At 37.0% G+C, this 22331-nt stretch overlaps 1 protein-coding gene across 8 annotated transcripts in view; it reads left to right on the top strand.

Moving 5' to 3' along the window:
- DLG2 (discs large MAGUK scaffold protein 2) overlaps positions 1-22331 on the top strand; it is a 1053001-nt gene that overhangs the window by 782368 nt on the left and 248302 nt on the right. For all 8 annotated transcript variants that reach the window (XM_086739684.1, XM_086739682.1, XM_086739677.1 and 5 more), the window contains one exon: positions 21739-21807. In XM_086739684.1, coding sequence (XP_086595810.1) covers positions 21739-21807 — 69 coding nt within the window. The remainder of the gene's footprint in view (positions 1-21738; positions 21808-22331) is intronic.

The following is a 22331-nucleotide window of genomic DNA, read 5'->3' as shown; positions in this document are numbered from 1 at the left end:
CTTACACACAGAAACACAGATTGCAGGGGTTGACAAGGTGCAGCCCATTATGCTTGACTGGGTTGTGCTGCTTCTGAAAGCAGCTCAGAACTGCAATATTTTATAGTTATATATTACAAGGAAAAGAAAAATCAGCATAAACTGTGTTGGTTAATTATCTACAACTCAAATGCAACGTCTCAATGTAGGTTGTCCCCACTTGCGAATCGGACTCCTGAGGCCTTTAAATTATTTAGGATCTTTTGGAAATGCTACAAATCAATTGTGGATTTTCCTTATCACTTTAAATTAAAAAATTAAAAACTCTTAACTGAACAGTTTCCTATAATTTCTTTTTAATCCTGGCTTAAATGTTCTCTTCAAGTAAATGATCCAGTCATATAACTGTTTCAGATAATGAAAGAAAAATTATGCTGCCTTTCAGTCTCCGCTTTCTTGTTATTTTGCATGGATGAATCTCTGACCCTAATAAGCACAAGCATTCCTATAGAGTCTCTCATACGTTTTTCTTTTTCTAATGAGGAGTCTTTTTGGATGCTATTAATTAAAATCATTAGGAAGATGCACCTTCTAAAAACTCAAGAGACATAATTGCAGGAGAATCTTAATCTGTAAATGCATAAAATCTCTACAGTTCAAGTGTTTTATTATGTAAAGTTACAGAAGCCTTGCAGGTTAAGATGGGATGCTTCAGGTCAGAGCTGCTGGGCTTTATTTCCAGTTGCGCTGCTGACTAATTCACTTAATTCTATTTGCTTTGCTTTATCTATCAGTAAAATAATCTTCTTACTCAGTTATATTGAGAAGGATAACTAATACCATTAAACAGAAAAGAATAACATTTTCTAAAGAGAAAAATTAAGGTGTTTTTTCTGTTCCATCATTTGGGAAATGTTTCGTCTTTCTGGAATATATGGTTTGATTTTCAGAGATGCTGTGTCTTCTTTTGCTACAGATTCTCTTTTGTTCATATTCTGAACCCATGGAAATTAAACTATATATTCATAAAATGGACAGAAATATTGACTCAGTTTAGTTAAGTAGCAGTATTTTCTTTACTGTCTTTAGAGAAGATAAAGCTATCAGTTCTCAGTAAGAAAACATCTGTAAATCACTAGTATTAAAATTTTCCTGCTGTTATGATTACAAACAGAGCTACAGAGAGACATTTGGGAACAAAGGAAAGATGTCCCCTTTCTTTCCACGCCTATAAGCAAGCTCTGAAATTCAGTCTCTAAGGCAGCCGCAGGAAATGCCCCCAACATATTGAATGCCAGTTCCTGTGTCGTTTTGGGATTAATGGTGAAGATTGGACCAAGGAGACTAAAAAGGTATCAGGCTACTTTTAACTGGTTCCTGTGTGAGGCTTCTGGCCAGGGCAATCAAACATGCAGTATAGGGAGGGTGAGGTGGACCATGACCTTCAGAATTGGAGTTCTGCCTGATGTCTGCTTGAGAGGATACTAGTCAGCTCCTAACTTTGGCTAGAGCGGTTACTGGCTAGATACAAGGCAGGAATGATGCTTCAAAGTATCTCATGAAAATCCAATTAGTTCATCACTAAGTCCACACGGTGACTTTGTTGTTTGAAATGGTCATTTTTATGAGACACATTATTGTTTATTTTCTGCATATGCAAGCACCCTCTCAAACATCTTGTTCTGATCTCTGAAAATCCCCTTGAAACAGTTCTTCCAAAATGATAGAGCACTAAAACTCTAGACACAATGTTCAAATCCTTCTGAGTGTTGGCAGAAATTTAAACCCACATTTTTAATATCGGTTCCATATCTGGTTGAAGTGTATCCAGAATAAATGACCCCAAAAAATTGACAGAAAGTGTCACTCTGCATAGGAGTGCTGCAGTAACAAACTAATGGAGCCATTCACTAATTCAGATCTTGTCCGCAGTGACAAAAGTTAAAGACAGTTATTACCTGACAACTGTCTAAAGACCAATATGAGAAATGGGTTTGGAGATTTCAGTTTCATTCCTGTGGACAAGTTTCGACATCATAAAAATCATCATTCCATCTGTCACAGTAATTGCTAGACTCTCGGCTCATCAGAAAAACCAGGAATAGATTTAACCTGGAGAACAAATTACTCTTTTTACCCCAAGAGAGAGTTCTTTGAGCATAGAAATGAAGTATTACTTTGGAGACAGAGTAAATAAAGCTACCCTGTGGCTACCTGTACTGGACCTGTTGTGGGAAGAATAATTTCCAGTTTTGTAGCTGCACGCAAAAGAGCAAGAAAGCCTACTTGTTAGAGCAAAATGCTGGGAACTGAGAAGTTTGCCTGTACCACTGACAGCTCATATGATCTTAGGAAATTTAGACTTTCCTTCAATTTTGTCCAGTTGTGAAATACGTGACACACATCCACAGACACCACTAGCAGTCCTCAGAGTTAAAAGCTATTTCCAACGGGTGCAGATATCCGTGATTTTCTGCCCTGCATAAAAAAGAGTAGTCATTAGTGCCAAGTGGAATGATCAGAGGCATCACGGAAAGCAGGTGGGACCTCTAATTATTGCTGTCTAATTTGTCATGGAAATGTGACAGAATTATAACAACAGAAATTATGAACAGCCCTGTATTAGTCTTGATTTACACTACAGATATCCCACTGGAGTAATGTAGTGCTGACTCAGGCCCCCAAATTATTTTGTATTTAATTATCACCATTTATTATTGTTGACATAAGCCCTGTATGTAGATACCTGCAAATATCTCAATTTCTGTTCATTTTGCCAAGTAAGCTCTGGCTTTGAACAGGATATGTCTACAGTTATTCTTGTGATCTAGAAATCAGGAGGTGTCACTCTGCTGTGTCTGTGCTAGGCCAGTGATACTGCAAACTTCTTTGAGGACACTGTTGTGGAAGATGCTGCAAAACTGAATGAGCTGTTTAAACTAGATCCTCATCTCTTATAGGCGCTGATTTCTGTCTTCTTTTGTCCAAAAAGTATAAAATAGTGATTATTGGAATAGTCAGAAACATAAAAATACTAAGAATAAAAAAAACTCCTGACATGATGGGATCCACCTCTTCAGTCTGCTCTAAAATTTCTACATACTTTTGTTTTACTTTTCAGATTTTTTTTCCCCACTCCCAGAACATATCTGTACCTTTATGGGTCTATGAGGGTAATAATAATTATTTCTCATGTTAAAGGGAAAATTGATTACAATAGCCAAAGGCTAAACCAGATCAGATTCTTCTGCCACTGCTTTGTTTTTAAGAGGACATACAACCATCATTAGGAAAAACATAACCAAGTAGTTATATATTTCTCATGTTACTACAGAAATGTTTATTGATCAGTACTTATTACATTTCCTATTTCAAAAAAGCATGTTGCTCTTTGAAAATACTGTCTGTATAACTGGAACCATCTATTTGCAGAGACTTCAGTGTAATACAAGTAATGATAAACATAACCCTCCAAATTTTAAGATACTTGTCTAAATTTGAGTCAAAGTCTCAACATAATTTTTGAGGGCTTGTTGCACGTTGTACCCTGGTTCAGTCTGGCAACACTAATGCTACAAAGGGGTTTATGAAAATGAGGAAAATAGCAGAGAGGAAAACAAAAATTTGTGGGAAACTAAACTCCCCTTTACCTACATAGTCCATTTATGTACATATGTTACAGTTAGTGAGACGTTTTGAAATACCATCTGGGCTTTGAATAAGTAACATCCTTCTTTTAGGTTAAGCTTTCATTGTGGTGTGGAGAGGACTGCTGAACTTCTTTTCTTATTGATTTAAATTCATGTTCATATAAATATAGCTATAAATGTTTGTAATATTTAAGAGGCACAGAAGATACTGAATAACATTTTTTAAAATTACTAAGTGATTCACCAGCCTAGTGAGAAAATTGACTGTTGTAAAATGCAAGATGAGCTTTCAGATAATCTCATGAGTCAAAGTCCAACTTATTTCCAATAAAATACAGATTTGGAAGTACTTAAATTACATTTGAAAGTGAAATGTGAGCTACTAAAGAAATATAGGCCAGAGATAGATAGGTTAGAATCTCTGCATATATTCCATAGTTTGGTGTGTGGTTGCTTTGCAAACCACGACACTTTTGCTTTGTTGTTTGGATATTGAAATTTCCATCTCTTCACTATTCAAACAGAAAGTAGTCTTGAGTATACACTTGCTAGAGCTCTTTACTAGCCCCCTTATAATTCCTAATTAAAGGAATTTAACTCCAGTTGACTCATCTCTGTATTTTTTCACTTCCTTATTTGTTGTGAGAAATAGTAGCTCAGTCCTTCACGAAGAATGTTTTAAAGCTATTACTGCATTTCTTGGGTGATTGGAGATGCTCTGTGTTTGGCCACCAAAATTATCTGGTGACTACTTAAAAATGGTTTGTTTGGTTGCTTTTTTTCCCCTCGTAGACTTATCTAATGATGTAACCTGCAGTGAGGTCTAAATATGACTTCAAATCTTTAACATTTCTCTTATAGAGCCTACTTCAGTTCAGAATATACATTAGGAGTCGGAAGGATAACTTATGTTATGCTAGTCGACTAGGGTTGTGCCTATTTGCAGTCAGTTTCTTGTCCAACTCCATGGTGACTTTGGGGGATTTCCATAAGCACTGTAATCTTTTCATATGTTAGTTCAATGTTTTAAAAGTGTGTGTGTGTGTAGGAAATAACAAAGCCTTACTATACAGGAAGACAGACATGTTTGAGAATATTGGTTCATTACTGAAAGCTGTTCAGACATGTTCCAGTGTGCAGCTCTAAGGTTGTAGAGCTTACCTGTCACTATACTGACTCAGTATTTGCATACAAAATTTTCCTGAAATGTGATTTAAAAAAACCAACACAACAAATGTAAGCTATTCTCGATTTGCCAATTATCAGTATCCCCACAAGAGAGGGTGCCTTTCCTGCTGCTTCCTACGGAGGCCTTGGGACCTGAACCAACATCCTTGGGAGTCTGAAAATACTGAAACTTTGGTTTGTAACTGAAAAAGGGAAGGGGGAAGATTTAGAGTTAAAAATTTGACAATGCAAGTTAGACAGTTACTGTACTTCACCACAGTTTCTTAAGCGTCAGAGTATTTCTGCTGTCTTAATTTGAGGAGTAGTACCTGGTGGGGAACACAGGAAAGAGAGGGCAGGAAGAGGGATTCTTATTTATTACTCACAAGTACAGGGGAAATGCAAAATCCTGAACCTGAGTTTTTAATAGGAAGCATTGAAAAGAACAAGAAAAAACTGCCAAACATAGATTTATATGCAGAGATATTCAGTGCCAATTTGCAACAGTAGGATAAACTGACATAGGAGGTCATCGTAAGTCATAGTCATTATAAGCTGCTGTATCAATATGAAGTCACTGTGAAAAGATGTTTTTGTTTTGCTAAGAAAGAAAAGAAAAAGTAACACATTAAGTTTGCAGAAAAGATTACAAGCTCTAAACATTCCTGAATTTTGTGGAAGTCTAGTTATGCAACTGACCTTTTTGGGTTGAACTCAAATTTAGCTAAGTTGTCATTATAAATTTGCATGTAGAATTTGTTAATGTTTTGGGATCTTAAACAATTTATTCTTTAAAAGGTTGGCGGTTTTTTTTCATTTTTAAGCAGAACTAGAAGCAGCTAGTTTTATCTGCTTTAAAAGAAAAAATAATAATGCTTATAGTGCATAAACCCACTACTGTTTCTGCATAAAAAGCAAGGTCAATGGAAGTGACAGGATATTAAAATACTTTTTTTTTTTTTTGGCTGATGAAGGGAAGGAGAGGAAGATTTAGTTTTACTTTCAAAATGAAAATTTGAATATTGTTAAGGAAATACTGGAACAGAAGCATTATAGTCCCCAGGGAGATGCATAGGCAATTTCTTTTTCCAAAGTATTTCCATACTCCATGCAGAAAATGAATCATTCCACAGATAATTGAAGTTGCTTGCTGTGTCTTTTGAGGATCATTATAGTTCTTGCTTTTAAGCTATTAAAATCACTCCGCTGATGAGGTGGGGAGCAGGGAAGAGAATATAACTCTACAATGTGAGAGTACACTTGTGTATATGGTCTTGCACATCACAAATTGCTTTTGATTTAATTACACTGATTTCTAACAAATCTGAATTCTAAATAGCAATGACTGTATCCTTAAGATAAGCTTTCCTAAAAAGCAGCCTGAAACCATCATAACCGTATCAACCATATCACACTGTGTAAAGAGAAAACGGATCAGCATGCACATCTGAAAAGCATCGAAGCCCACGTGTGGGGAGAACACAGTACGAAAACCGAGTATCACTACCACTTACTCAGTGGTAGTAGGGTGCATCTGTGCAGACCGATGCAAGACCATTCAGTTACTCCTGAGCTGGTTCTAGACAAGTTAGGTTAGCTGATGAAGCAGTCTAACTTGCTTCCAATAGATGCCCACATTGATTAATAGTTAACTTGAGTATAATAAGCAATATGCGTAGACAGTTCAGTTGATGATCTGATGAAGATTGCATAAGCTATAATCAGAACTCTTAGCCTATTCAGGGTAAAGTGAGTTAAGAGTTGCAGGCAGGAGGTTTTATGTAGTACCTGTGGCAAGAGTGTGGCTATACAGGCTTGGTTGGACGGAGAAGTCCTACAGGTTTGGTTAGGATACAAACTCACGTAATACTGTCATTGCACCATGCAGAAGACAATTAGCTTTTAACATTTCAGATTCATCAGTGAGAGTAAAGGTAGTTAATTTTTCATATCAAGCCTTTACAGCCATTTTATACGTTATACTACTTCAGGGGAAATGTATAAAAGGTCTTGTTTTATGAAGACATCTAAAGTAGGCAATGAATTCATGAGTGTCATTAAAATCACAGGTGCTGTCTAGAATCTTGAAGCTCAAATGATTGAAACTTCTCCTGGCTGGTATGTGCACAGCAATTAGAAAGGGAAGAATACAGAGGGAAACTTACTCCTGATGGAAATTTTAGTATATTTTTTTTCTAAAGGATTTTGCCTTACCTCTTGAAGTCATCACTTAACAATTAGCATTCACATTGATATGCCATGTACTACAGAGCTGGGTCTTTCAGCTAGGGTGCTGGAAGACTGTGCGTTGGAACCAAAAATTCAAGATCCAAACCGTACTGGCAATGATAAGAACACTGGAATAATGTTCAGCCTATTTCTTTTCCTTGCCTTTCCTATTTTTTTTTCTGATACAGTCTTGTGCAATACCATAGTGCTTTGAATTAATGACAACAACGGTAGAGTTTTCTGTTTTGACACCAGTGGAATTAGGCAGCAGGTGTCCACAAAGGAAGATCAGTACAGTACCAAAACCCAGATCATATCTCAGTGAAGTCAGAAAGAGAATTACATTGACTTTGTTGTAGCGTGTATAATCCAAGAATAAGCATGGCAACATAATACTATAAGCAGGTTCATACTTTCATGTCGAGGCTAACTCCCAAATCACATGACATCATCCCTTGTAGCGTCTCAAAGATTGTTTCTCAAAAAGTCACAATCTATTTGAATGTATTCCTGGGTATCCTTCATAAAGAACAGCATCATATGGAAAATAAATTATTGAATTATTTGAATGTTAAATCTGTTTGCTGTTGATTTAAAAAATCAAGCAGCATGGACCACTGCTGAGGAGTAAACTTTAAAACACAATGCTGCCATATGAAATTCTAGTTTTTATTAGTCACCACTGTGATAAGAGAGAGAATTTTAATAAAAGCTAATGTAAATTAGCTCTTCAATAGGATAGAATATGTTGTCTTTTTTCATATCAGATTTATGTAATTTTGTCCAAGTCAACCTTTCATGTTTTCATGTTTAAATTTTCCAATTCTACTATTCTTGCATTACCACTTTACAATGAAAAAAAATCAATTTAATTAGTGTCAACTAACAGAAATGCAACATTGATGCAACTTAGGAAATGACAGGTTTTCTTCAGCTTGCCTACAGAAATGGTGAATAGCACACATTAATTTTACTCTTTTCTACCTAGATATATTAATATTGCTCCCATCACGATACCAGTGTGGACAGCTCATTTATCTTTGTTTTTTTTAGAGGCAGAGAGCTGGCAAACAGAAAGTAAATGACTTTACTGAGGTCCTGAAGGAAATCCAGTGAGGCTGGGAAGTTTCAGACTCACTTGCCAAAAGGACCAACAAACAAAGCACATAAATCAAGAATACATTGCGCAAATTCAAATTTTAATAGTATACATATGAATTTAAATCAACATAATTATCTTTTTGAAGATTTGAGATACCTTCAATTGACTTGTAAAATAAATTGCTGGAAAAAAGTAGAAGCAGCCATTTGATTTGGAAGTGCTGATTCACAGGTTGATTAGCCAATATGCAGGAATTTGTCAGTAATGTAAAGGGTTTTTGTATTTCTCACAAGAAAAAGCAAAGTGAATTAACATAAGTCCTACTAAATTTTTTTTTTAAAGAGTATTAGCATTTCATCTCTCAAGCCTTAAACTAGTCTCTAAGTAGAGAACAAGATGAGCTGTGATGTGAGAAGAAGTTATGTTATATTTTATTCTGTAAAATGCTGGCTGTTTTACCTCTGGTCACAATCAGAGGTGTGTACAGTGAGTACACTTACTGCAAGAATATCTAATGGGTCTGGATTGCCATCTGGGAAATACATAAACTGATATCAGTAATCTTTTCCAAAACTAATTTATACATTCTGCATTCGCATTAAAAGGAAAGAGTTGGTGTTTGGGACCGATGTGTAGCAATGTCTGATTGGTATCTAAAAGGATTCTACAGCTACAGTGGTTATTACAGGTTTAATAATAAGATGCAAATTCTTAATTTAGATGTCTCAAAGGTATAGAATGTCTCCAGGCCTATCTTTGTGCCAGAAGAAAAAAAAAACAGCAATCAATCTGTTCCGTTTAACTTGGGAAAAAAAAAGAGAGCTTTTTATGTCCAGAAGTAACTGATGAGTAAAAGAATCTTCTTTGAGTTTCCTGATGTATATTTACCCAACTATATTTAGAGAATTCCACCATTTAAAAGTACAGTTATTTAAACAGATATTTTCTATAATAGTAAACATCTCTGATAAGTTGGAAGAGAGGCATAACTTGGAATAAAATATTATATCAAAGTATTCTAAACACAAGAGCCTATTGCCATGGAATTTCCTACTGATCTTGCAAATGCAAGATGGGAAAATACGGATGACCATTCAATGCATGGGCTTATCCTTCACCCATTTTTTTTCATATCTGAAGTGTTTCATTGATTGCAGGGTATTCACAAATTTTCAGCAGGACCGCTTTGTTCTCAAAAATAATGCATGGAGAACTAAAGCAAAAAGCTGCATTGCTAGCTCAGTTCATGTGCATAGGATAAATATAGACACAAGATGCCCATCTCCAAAAACAGCTTCCTTGTGTGGCTATTTCTTTTTACAGCGCTACATGACAATGGAAATCTGGTTATAGTCCTAGTTAAGATTGGTTGAGTTACTGGTATAAACCCAACCATTTTTATTGCGTCATGCTTCCTGGTGCTTCCCTGTCTGTCTGTTTTTTGTATGTTTTAAACAGCAGTGCTTTCTCAGTGTACCCAGTGTAATTGGTTCTGGCCAAAACACTTGGGAACCAGAGTACAAAGGAATTTGCAGAGATAAATTATTAGTTAGAAGCAGCAAAGAGAGATTTAGTTCTGGATAAAGCTCTTTGTCTAATAAGTGGAAGCTGAAAGTGGAAGGAACATGGCAGCATCTTCACTGTTCACACTAAAGTAATCTTGGAATAAGTAAGCTTGGGTTTACCAGCTGACTGATGAGAAGATTGTAATTATAAGAAATTATCTCTAACCTACAATAAATATTTCAAAAGTTTGGTGAAGGAATCTCAGGCTGTTGTCCAAGACTTATGCTATTAAGTATCTTAATGACATCTTCTGATCCCAGAAGAATCACAAATTGTTTATCAGCTCAGTCACGTATGCGTGCTTGCTAATTTTGGAAATCTGTTAAAACCAGTTTCCAATGTCTTACTCAAATGATTTATTTATTAGCTTTGTAACTAAACAGTTCACCTTAATGACTATCACAGGCCTACAGTAAGATTCTTCATGAGTTCCTTTCACAGTGCTTTCCTAAATAGCTACATTTCTCTCCAAATATTGAATTTAACAAGCATCCTTAAATAAATAGTATTTTGTACCTCAATTTAGGGATATAAACATTTACATAATGGAATATATAAATAATCTACCTACCTCATCATTCATCTAATCCAATCTGCCTATAATCAAAAACAGGCAAAATTAATTACTGATGTGCTTGGACAATATTACAGTCATCTACTGTGGGAGATGCTTATGCCTGACACTCCCACTGTGAGTTTTAATTTTTTTTCTGTATCTGGTTCTAGTGTATACTTCATTCTTGGACCTTGTAGTGTAAAATGCTGAATGTTTCCTATTAAATGCTGAGTAAATCCAACTTCTATCAAATTAAAAAGATCCAAGAATCGTGGTTCGTATAGATTAGATTAGAAATGGAAAGGCTTAAGCTGTTGGATTTCTTCATTATTCATCTTTCATTTTGACAATACATTCCTTATACTTCTGCATTTTCAAATTACCATGCACTGCTGTTTGAATGTATTTTGTTGAGATCTCATTCGTTTATGTGCATTACGTTATTTCTACTTTTGCTTTTCTCTGTGTGTATTTCTCCAGGATTTTTGGTTCTCTGTTTGGTATAGCTGCACATGCACACATGCATGCTGGGCTGATTTGAATGACAGAGAGTGAGACTAAATAGCAGCTTATGTAGGATTACACTCTCACCTCTGCTCTGTTAAAAATAAACATGTTCAACCCATATTCCTAGCTTGCATAGAGATAATGTATATCCAAAGAGGAGGGATAACATTATCAGAAGGTATCACACAGGTGCAGTAAACACTGTGTCAGGAGTAACTGCAATATAAAGTGTGCTGTTCTGATAGATTTCAGATGGTAATCATAAATTAATGTTTTTTCTGTTGTGATCATTCTTTTCGTTTTAATGAACGTCTTCTGTGGAAGCTGAACACGCTCCTTTTTTGGCTGTTCTACGTCGACAGTTGGTGTCATTCATTGCAATGCACACCTGAGAGTTAATCAGTACAGAGGAAATGAACTTGGTCTTAAGGAGAAACAATATTAAAACTTAAATTTCTGTAGGAATGTTTTTATTGTGCAAATATAATGATACAGAATCTCACGGGATACAGAAATGTTTGTTAATGGCATGGTATGGTTTGGTATCAGACAGTTTTTCATTACTGTTTTAAATCACTTTAATTAATTGTTATTATCCATATGCTTTATCTTGAATGAGTAAAGTTCAGTGCAATGACTCTACCATGAAAAGAATTTTATGTGCTTTTTTTCTTTGGACAGAGATGGATAGAAAGTTTGCAAATTAGTTTAATGTGTTGCAGTTATTTGAGCTCATTTGGTTTATTTATCTATGATTTCCATACACTTTAAAAAAGAAGCAGATGCAGTATAAAAGTCCTATGAATTATTTTTCAAGTGTCATCTTCAGTGCAAAGAAAGTCAACCCTCCCTTGAGAAAAGAAAGCAAAGCCAAGCTGTTCTAGGCACTAAATGAAGTATTGCAAGATCAGTGTTATCATTGAGACATGATCTCTGTCCGTTTTGTTAATGACAAGATTGCTCTGAGAGTTCACATTATACTTCAGGTTTTTAGATCCTGAACTGGAATTGGGTCTCAGTGTTTTTTTTCTTGCTCCCTAAATCTGTTATCACAGAGGCACTACTGCCATCGGTGAAGGGCTTGGCGCCAACTGGCATCGGCTCTATTGGACATGAGAGAAGCTTCTGGCATCTTCTCACAGAAGCCACCCCTGTAGCCCCTGACTACCAAAACCTTGCTGCACAAACCCATTATGCATAAACACTATGCGTGAGAAGCTGAGTGACACCTTCCAGCCGTATAATGCCACAAGCTGTGGCATTCTGCCTTTGAATTATTTCAACATGTTCTGGTTATTTATTGTCTCCAGACATCCTTAATAGAAGTTTTTTTCTAAAGTACATCTTTCTCTCTTTCTAATACATTACAGAAGACCTGACTGATTAAGGCAATTTTCTGTACTATAGCATGTTTTCCTTTAGTGAAGTTGATTTCTTTTTACCCAGCAAGAACACTAGTTGTTCTGTCACATGGAAATCAAACCATCTCCAGTTCTGTTACACACTGTGATTCATTGGAATGGTAATGCTTGGAAAGCACTAATGTCAGAAGAGAATTAGAAGTGATGGCAAACAGTAAATGACGTATGGCATTCAAGTGTAGCAGCAGGGAAAAAACCCTCAGTGATGTTGAATTACATAAGCATCATGTCAGAGAGTAGGGAGGAGGGTGACAGCTGCTTTCTCCATGAGGAACTGAAAACTCAGCATTGGTTTAGGCATGGTACCAGGGTACCAGGAGATGTAGGTAATTGGGACACCATGCAGAGTGCATCAGGAAGTTTTCTGTCATTCCTGAACAAACACACTGTATTTAAATTCATCAAAGTGGCACTGCATCCTCTTCCACAACTGTAATTAGAGCCAAACTCAGTTGTTATGTTCATGGACCATTTCCATCTGATATTGCCTAAGCAACTGAGAAAGTGAGATTTTCTCTTCTCTACCATTCCACCTTTTTTTTTTTTTTTCATATATACCTACATGTGTTTTTCACTTGTTGAAAATATTTTGACATGTAAACCTCCGTCATCACACTGGTGTAATTGTCAAACTAACTTCATCAGGGACTAAACATCTCCCAAGCGGAGCTTTATTACTCCTTCTGTTCATTACAGTAATATAAACAACAACAACAATAATTATAGTAATAGTAGTTGTCATAGTTTTGCCCTGCTTAGGACCAGACTACACAGTTTCTCTCTCACTCCCCCACACTCCGAGAGAATAGTGAGAGATAGTATAATAAAAAGGGCTCATGGTTTGAGATAAGGACAGGGAGAGATCATTCAAGTTACCGTTACAGGCAAAACAGACTCAACTTGGGGAAAGCTATTCATTTATCATTATGAATAAAACCAAAGCAGGATAATGAGAAAGAGAACAAGATAACTTCCTCCATCTTCTCCTTCTTCCTGGGCTTAACATTATCTCTACGTCCTTTCCCCTGAAGCAGCACAGGCAGGAAGAGGGAATGGGGGTTACGGTCAGTTCATCACACTATGTCATTCCTTCCTCCTCGGGGGAAGAACTCCTCACATTCCTCCCCTGCTCCATCGTGGGGTCCCTCCCACGGGCCACAGTCCTTTGTGAAACTGCTCCGGCGTGGGTCGTTTCTTCCATGGGGTGCAGTCCCTCTGGAACGGCTGCCCCAGTGCTGGCCCTCAATAGGTCACAGCCTCCTTCAGGCCTCCACCTGCCCCAGCGTGGGGTCCTCCCAGGGCTGCAGGTGGATCTCTGCTCCTCCGTGGGCCTCCATGGGCTGCAGGGGCACAGCCTGCTCCACCATGGGCTGCACCACCGGCTGCAGGGGAATCTCTGCCAGGAGCAGCATTACTGCTCCTCCTCCTTCTTCAGTGATCTTGGCATCTGCAGCCATTCCTCTCACAAGAAATTCTTCACAACCAGCTCAGGCAGACGCCTCTCAGGTTCTCTTCACATCTCATCTCCTCTCCACTTCTTGCAGCCGGGCTGGGCCAAGTCGGGCCCAGTCGGCCGCCCAGCAGGAGGCCAGAGGGTGAGGGCCGCAGGGCCCACAAGGCTCGCGCCTCCCCCTCTCTGTCCCCACTTCTGCTCCTCCACATGTTCTCCTTTTTTTTTTTTTATTTTTCCCTTCTTAAATACGTTATCGCAGAGGCGTTATCAGGGAACATTCTGCTACCAGTTGTCTCGGCCCTGGCCAGCAGCAGGTCTGCCCTAGCCCCATCTGGGTCCACTGGACAAAGGAGAAGCAACCTGTAGAAGCTTCTTACAGAAGCTGCCACCGTAGCCCCCCCCTCACTTAGTAAAACCAGAACAATAGTAAAAAAGGCTGACAGCCTAATAGGAAGATTTTAGATTTATTTTTTTTTTAACAGTAGCAAAATATCTTGGAGGGCAGTGGAAATTTAGATGTTCCACTTCCAAAAACCCAAGTCTTTCCAAAGTGTGAGGAAAATGTATGAGCAAGGAACATAACAAATTAGAAGCAGGATAGGATGAAAGGGAGGAATTTAAGCAAAATTTTAAAAGGTACATTATAACAGAAATCAGTATCTAACAGTGATGTCTACAACAAAATAACCTCCCAAAAGAGTGAGGTACCATATCTGAGTCATTAAAACTGGCCTCATGTTTCCTAAACATTTATTCCACTTAATTCTGTATCTATTTAACACAGTATTTTTTTCTTACAATTTTCACTCAGTATGCCCAGTTTCCTCAATGTTATATTTTATACAGTACTGTGTAAATCTCCATTTACACTGCATTGGAACATGAGACTACGTGTGAAATTTAATCAGCGGTGTATCTTCTGCACTCTGCTTCTTTAAACAGCATTCATAATTATTTTCAGTTCTCCCCATATAGTTTCAAACTTCTTCAGCTGTTTTAAATATTATATTTTAAACTAAAATAACAGTTTCTTCTCAGATAAACACACTTTTTCTATTTTAAGCCTTATCATTCTCTCCTGCAATTACCTCAGCTGTAAAGAAGCAGATTTGAAGTCAGTGGTTGTTTCACCACTTTGAAGATCGGTGCTGACTTAGGCACAGTGCTAACAAAGGTGTATAATTACCTTTATTCCAGGAGCTGAAGCATTCTTCTGAGTCACAGTTTCACCTTGCATTCTTCTTATTGCTGTATGATGCTAACTTAGGGCTGCAGTAACTCAAATACTTGAAGTTGCGGGATGTGGCTAACCACTTCTTTGTGGATGTTGTTTGGGGAAGGAAGGAAGGATAGAAGGAAGGAAGGAAGGAAGAGGTCAGCAGTCTTGTTGACTTTACTTGTGCAAGTGAAATTACTCCAGAGAACCTGAACAGAGATGTGATTCTTATTCTATGTATTTGTATGCAGAGTGACAGCCTAATCCTTTTTCTTTTTTAATTTTCTGTTTTCCATTGGGTAGGTATTTAGCCTAGCAGTACTATTTGTAGAATATACATACAGACGCCATTTTAAAAAACAAGTTATGTTTGCTAAGTCACTCCAGAAATCCTCACTCCATGTGCCTGTGTGTGAAATCAGCATTACATCTCATCTGTGGCTTTGTTGCTTAAGGGTGATCTAAAAGTAGCAGGGTTGAATGTCCGGTTCTCTGAAGTTTCCTATTTACCTCTGATGGGAGACTGTCTGGTTAATTTGACACTTCTAATATGGGTCAGTAACTGTCAGTACTGGATATTATCAAGCTGTTTGTAGTTGAAATAAAATTAATACCAAAAAAAAGCACTCTCTGGTGTTCTAATTAATCCCACAGGAGAGCAAAAACTCATTTAAGTTAGAAGTTTAGCTGTCGGCAGCATCAGGAAAAGCTGGTTTCACTTCAGCAAGCTGAATTAAAACTCCACATTAATGGAATTAAAGCATGTTGCCTTCTTAAACTCTTACATCCATCAAAGCAAAGGCTTAGAAGCTTTATAAAGAACTGCACTGCTGTCTTCAATCCTTCACATAAGAAACAACATGGAGAGAATACATCATCAAACCAAATAGTGTTAGTGTTCCCTTCACTTTTCCAGTTTTCAATATTGCATTTAATAATGTTTTTTTTCTTTTAGTGTTGTGAATAACAAGGAATAACTCAGAGCTCTAGTTGCTGGGGGTGGGGGGAGGAGGGAGCGGTGTTTGCATTTCTTTCTGCACAAAACATGTTAAGAGACAAGTGGAGTTTGTATACTTCTGTGCGGCAGTTTCCGAATTGGGACTTCAAGAATGCTGCTCCGAAGCCAGTGTTCAGGGAGGTCTCTATCCAGCCTGTGCTACTAGCGGCATCACTGCTTCTTTATGAGAAGATGGAAGTCAGTTGATTTAGGAAGCAAATAATGACTTTTAAGCTGTTAGTTTTGACCTGTCAAAATAAATGTAAATGAAAACAAAAGGTTCCCTATATCAGGGCTATAGCAAATAGAGGAGAACTGTTCTTTAATGATAGGAGGTGGGTTGGGAGAGGAAAGCTGATGACTTTTCTAGTATCCAGTGTGTAAAGACAATATATGTTTTTTTTATATGAGCAAAAGAGACCAGGAAAAATTTAGATTGTAACAACCTCCTTTCTTCCACCCTCAATGCAATAGGCAGGCTTTGGGATGAACTGTGATTTGAGTGTCATGCAGTCTGATCCCTTAATGCTGCTTTGTCTTTATTTTTAGTTGCCAAATTGCGTTACAGAAGTTTAAAACACAATTAAAGTTTCCCTAATGTGATTGTTTCATCCCAGGTAGGGGTTTCACTGGGATATTGTGTATCGGTGAAAGTGTCGTTTGTGAAGGGAAGGTGGTAGTTCATTTGATCCCTACAGGGGAAGAAGGGTTTATGATGCTGCTTCCAGTTTCAGCATCACCCACACAGCAGAAGTGCCTTCAAAACATCCTTTGAAAGGTTAGAACTGAATTAAAACTGAGGATGCTGGCTACTTCTCTTCTTGTTACTGTGATGGTTATTGATGTCATTATTTTCATAATAGTAATTAAAAATATGTTGACAACATGCTGCTCTATTTTGAGTATTTTACAAAGACATGAAATGGCAAGCTTTGCCTAAGAAACAGATTTAGAAAAAAAAAAAACAACTTCAACCCATCAAAAAAGTGAAGTTGGATCCTTTGCTTCCTATTTTGCCCCTTATTCACTTAAATCCTATTCTTTGTTCCTTGACTCATATGAATTGTCTTATAAGAATAGTATATTCCCCTTATCTCAAACTGAAATTAAATTGAATTAAGTTAAAACTGGTATTTTACGGGATGTGACATTCATCTCTTCAGGGAAAATTTGTCTTGTGTAGCAGGAGTACTGAGTAATATATTGAAATATTATTACTTCGTATTATTAAAGTTATTGAGACATTCATTCTGTACCATTTCAGAGAAAAGGTAGCATTTTTATAAGCCTAAATGTCAAACTTTGAATACTTAGATCTTTGAGTGTAAAAATATGCTTCTTACCTACATATCTTGATATGGGGATGTAAGTGTCTGTGTTTAGGCATTCTTCATAGAAAATGTTTTGGCAGTAACCTAGAAGTTTCATTTTCTTTTGTATTGCAAAAGAGATGACATATGCATGAGTGTATTAAGCATGTGATGGAAAGGGCTTCTTTCAGCTGGTTCCACCATTTTGACAGAAGCCCAGGAGCTTTATCTTTTAAATAAGTCAAATGGGAATGATATCAGACTCTTATTTCTGTCTCTAGCTGGATAGCCACTTGTGTCAAGCAATGATTAGACTGCGTGTTTGATTTGTGCTGTCATTGTATTCATGACAATACCTTAGAAGGCATAAGCTTGTGCTGAGTATCAAAATTGATTTTTATAATTATGTACCAAAAATGAGTTTTCATATCAGCAGTTATGAATTATTTTCATGAAAAAAGAGCCGAGGACTTATTTGAACTCTATGTCACAAATACCTAGGATTGGAAAAGGGTTTCTAATGAGTGGAATATTGCCAATAGCTGAGCCCCTTGCTTGGAAGGAGTGAGGTATAAGGATCTTCCTTTGCATAACGAGGTAGTCATTCCAGTGAAGGATACTGATGACACCTAGTGCTTGAATGGTTAGGTAATTTCAAGAGAATACCGAATTGAAATCACTGCTTTAATTCATACTTCTTGTGGGATTACAATAGCTAATATAGCATCTGATATAACAGAAAATAATATTGCCATCCTAGTATTTTTTCACTCTGTCATTGAAATGTATTTTGTTTTCCCAAGAATTTTCTCTCTGAATATTCTTCATTTTCCAGCCTGTCTGGATAATCATAGAATCATGGAATGGGTTGGGTTGGAAAGGACCTTTAAAGGCCATCCAGTCCAACCCCCATGCACATCTCCAACCAGATCAGGTTGCTCAGAGCCCCATCCAACCTGGCCTTGAACGTTTCCAGGGATGGGGCATCCACCACCACTTTGGGCAACCTGGGCCAGTGCTCCACCACCCTCGTTGTAAAAAATTTTTTTCCTAATATAACCCTGTGGTTGATTTGCTGCTTCTTGCCCCAGCCATAAGAATGCTGTGTGAGGATAACTACCAAGCAGATGTGGTGGCGCTGTACAAATTAATAAGTGACTGAGGAGAGTGATTAGTGAGTCCTGGGTACCTTATCTTTCTGTGGAGATGTTACACATCTCATTTTCTGAAAGGGATGAATATCTTTTTTTTTGGCAAAGAAGGGGTTTGGAAGTTTTGGGGATCCAGTTTAGACTGGATCCCCAAAATCAAGGAACGTGGTGCTCCTAAGTGCTTCTGGAAATGCTCGTTGCTCTCATTTCAATTTTGTATTCAACAATGATTTTCCTTAGGAAGTTCATAAATAGCATTTTCACCAAACTTTCTAAATAGGAATCATATGTTTTAAACAATAATAATTTGCATTTATAAAAAAAATGTCAATTTTTTTTAACACATGTGAATAGTGAAATCTAATAATAAATTTATGAGAGTGCAGCCAATGCCAGCTTTAGATCTAGGTAGGTCTATGATCAGAAAGGTTAAAGAAAAGTGCCTGATGTCGAACAGAGATCTTTATAAACACTAACAGATTTTACATATTCTGTAGAGGCCATTATGAATAGCATAGTGACAAAATTCTTAGTCTTTATTCATCCATTATATACAATATTTAGAAACAGCATGATTTAACAGACAGATTATAACCTTCAGGTTTTGCACAAAGTAGCCTGGGTTAAGTATCCATCCTCCAATGTAATTGAATTCATCAGTAAACGGCAACATCACTGTGGGCACCGAGGATCTGTTACAGTGATCAGACTGGTCCCTTTCCTCATCTGGAATCTTCCACTGCAGGATCAATAACCCACTGTTCTGTAAATTACTTTGGTGTATGTAGCCCATTTTTTTTTGTTTGCAACATCCAAACATAGTCACCTCCCAAGTGCTCTACTATTCAGTATGGTTTTGTGACCATCTTCAGCTGCTAATTCTGTAGATAAATGTGAGATGATTTAGTTTTAGTACTTAGTAGCCTGAAGTCTTGCCTTTAATGCTCTTGTAGTTTTGCTTATTTTGAAGCTGGTCAGAATAACATAAATAAATTTGCTGTAGTAAAAACAGGGCAATGCTGAAATCTTTTTTGGGAGAAGAAACAAAGCTGTCATAATTCAAGTCAGTTCATCTAGTGGTGCTTGGATGTAGATATTGTGGCTCTGGTTGTAACAGTATGCCGTGGCTCTAGTAAGGAGGAGATCTTCAAACAGGGAGAGGTGGCTTAAATGTTTTAAGGCAAAGTGCCATGTCAGCTGTCGTTCCTCAGCTTCTCTTTCCTGTGACAACATTCCTTTGGAAAACAGAACACATTTCACATTTGAGAAATAAACCAAATTCCTGCAGGAAACCTTCAGTTGCTACCTTGCCGTGCCTTGTTAATTGTTTGGTTTTTTTTTATTTCCCCACAAAATATGTAGCATCTGTTGGAAGAATATGAGCTGCTTGTTTGAAGTCTCCGTTGTGGGTTTAGCATCGGCAGTATCACTCAGGCACGGCTTTGCCATCCTTCTCTTAGAAACAGACCTTGACATAGAGTGTGACTTAGAGGCTCATGATATACGTCATCCTCCCTCCTCTCTGCTGGGTTCCTCTTCCTTATACCAGCCATATTCCTGCATCTCTTGAGGCAACTCCAGAGAATAAAGTTTCTGAGAGTCAAGCTGCACAAGGAGATGGAGTTATGGCTCTGCCGCGCCGCTTCTGTCTCATGTATACAGGGGAGAGGCTGTTCCCTTCCTTATTAATTTTGCATGGGAAGCCAGTACAGGAATGGAAGGGTGTACGTTCCCTTATAGCTCTGCAGAGGGAAAGGGACAAAAGACAAGCCTCAGCCTAAGCTTTAAATTTTTTAAAATGCATAAACACTAAAAAAGTATAGATTAAAAATACACATCCTAAGTCATTTGCAAGATACAAACTTAATGTGAAATTTTAATCAGTGCTCATAAAATATTATTCTGCAATGTTTGTCCAACTCAACTATTTTTTTCGTACCATAATGCCAGAGACTCATGGTACTTCTGTACATCCTATGGTTTGCTATAAAACAGATAAAAAACTTTGTAGTTCTTCTTATAAGGGGAATATACTTTCCCACAAACCTTCTGAAATACTCAGAGTAAGGATGAGTACAGCAGTTTACTGACATGAAAAAAGAGCACAATGGTCGCAACAGGGAATACCAGCAGGTAGCAGGTCTTCTGTTTGTCCTGTGGCATGATAACCAGTGTCACATCTCTAGGTGCTGCACAAAAAAAAATCACGCCTCCTTTGTCACTTATTGGCTATGCTACAGGATAAAATGCATGTAAAATAGATGTGTTGCTCACTAATGTCAAATGTCTTCACTTTGAATGAAAACAAGTTGTGCTGCCTCTGAACAAACAGCTCACGTTGTGTATGGAGCTCGAAAGCAACACAAAATCTGCAGTTAGTAGAATCAGTGATACAAAACTGACTTAAAGATTTATTTTTAATGTGTGCTTTGCATTATTAATATTAGGCCTCACTATGTGATGTAGCCATTTAAACTAATCAGAAGATAAACCCAGATGCTTCTGCTTTTGTGGTTTTTTTTTTTTTAAACACACTGTCTTGGATAAAGAATGCAATTTATTATCGCAGAACTGCCTTTGACTGATGCTGTGTTGTTTCCCATTTATATTTACATGAATAGTAGTGGTACAATACTATTATACAATAATGCAATACCGAAGTTAACGTAAACTGTGTAATTTATTGGGTTTATGTAACATAATAACTATTTTTGAGGTTCCTTAATCATGACAACATAACATGTGAGACCTCAGGATTTTCACACAAAGGGATTTTTCTTTCAGAAAGTCTGTGTTTTGCTTAGAAAATATTTTTTCTAAATGTTGTGTCTTAGATTGATAAAATTTTATGTGGAAAAACTTGTGAATGTTGATTGAAATTTGTAAAGTTTGAAGTTACATTGTGGTGCAATTATAAGCAGTGCATATCCTCTTTTACTGAGCATTCCTCCTGAGAAACACTGAGAATTAGATGGATAACATTATAATTTACTTTTTACCTTCTGCTCTGAAATTAACTTTGTGGTTTATGGTTAGTGTGTTTAGCTGAACAATTAGTATCTAAGTTATTTTAAGTCACTGAACTGTGGGTGTATACATATATACTTTTAAAGAAGATTAAGAAAGATTAATAAAATTATAAGAAATATATTTATTTTATATATGTTTTTATATTAAAATAATAAATAAATAATTCAAAAATTAATAGTAAGGGGAATTTATTCTCTTCATTGTCTGCTCTTAATGAGAGGTTGTAAAGCTGAGCCCTTTTTTGAAGAGATGGGCATCACTGAATTCAAAATGCTTTAGACGTGTAAAACCATCTGACTGTTATTTCTATTTTGGCATTAGCTAAACTGCTAGAAACAATAACAACAAAAGAAACTTATATTTCTTTAACAAATGCTTTTCTTTATTCTTCCTTGGTCATACAGTCATTCCCAGCACAGCACTGCAACGCGTCCCCCCACAGTGAGCTTGCAGCGGACCATTTCTGTGGAAGGGTAAGATGATTCTCTGTTGAAGCTGCCTGTAGAGCTCTCAGATACCGCTAAGCCAGACACTGAACTACCCACATACACATAGCTGTTAACTAGATGTGGTTTTATGCCACAGTGTTTAAATCTGTGGGATGAGGAAATAAATATTTTCAAATTAGTGCTGATCCTTTCTAGATACTAGCACTAAAAGGTTTGCTTGTCATGGAGATGAGAATATTTATCATGGAGATATATTAACTACAGTTTCCTCAATTCATCTCGCTTGACTAGTGTTAATATTTACGTGTGTTAGCTGTAAAATGGTTCTGACTAATCATGGCAATACTCAGTGAAGTCTTACTCTATTTTCTTAATATATGCATGAGTTCTTTTTGACAAAATAGTGTCCCAAACTAAGGATGGAGAAGTACTGATAGAGAATAATAATTCTATGCAGCTATCTGTGTATATTCATGTGTTAATTGTAGAAGCATGGCTCTGACTACTTAGCTGACTCTCTTTTAAGAAAAATAATTGTGTAAAATATG

This window comes from Chlamydotis macqueenii, chromosome 1 (assembly GCF_036417535.1).
Source record: "Chlamydotis macqueenii isolate bChlMac1 chromosome 1, bChlMac1.mat, whole genome shotgun sequence".
Taxonomy (NCBI): Eukaryota; Metazoa; Chordata; class Aves; order Otidiformes; family Otididae; genus Chlamydotis; species Chlamydotis macqueenii.
The sequence above is the reverse complement of the archived record's forward strand: the minus strand, read 5'-3'. Positions and strand labels throughout refer to the sequence as shown.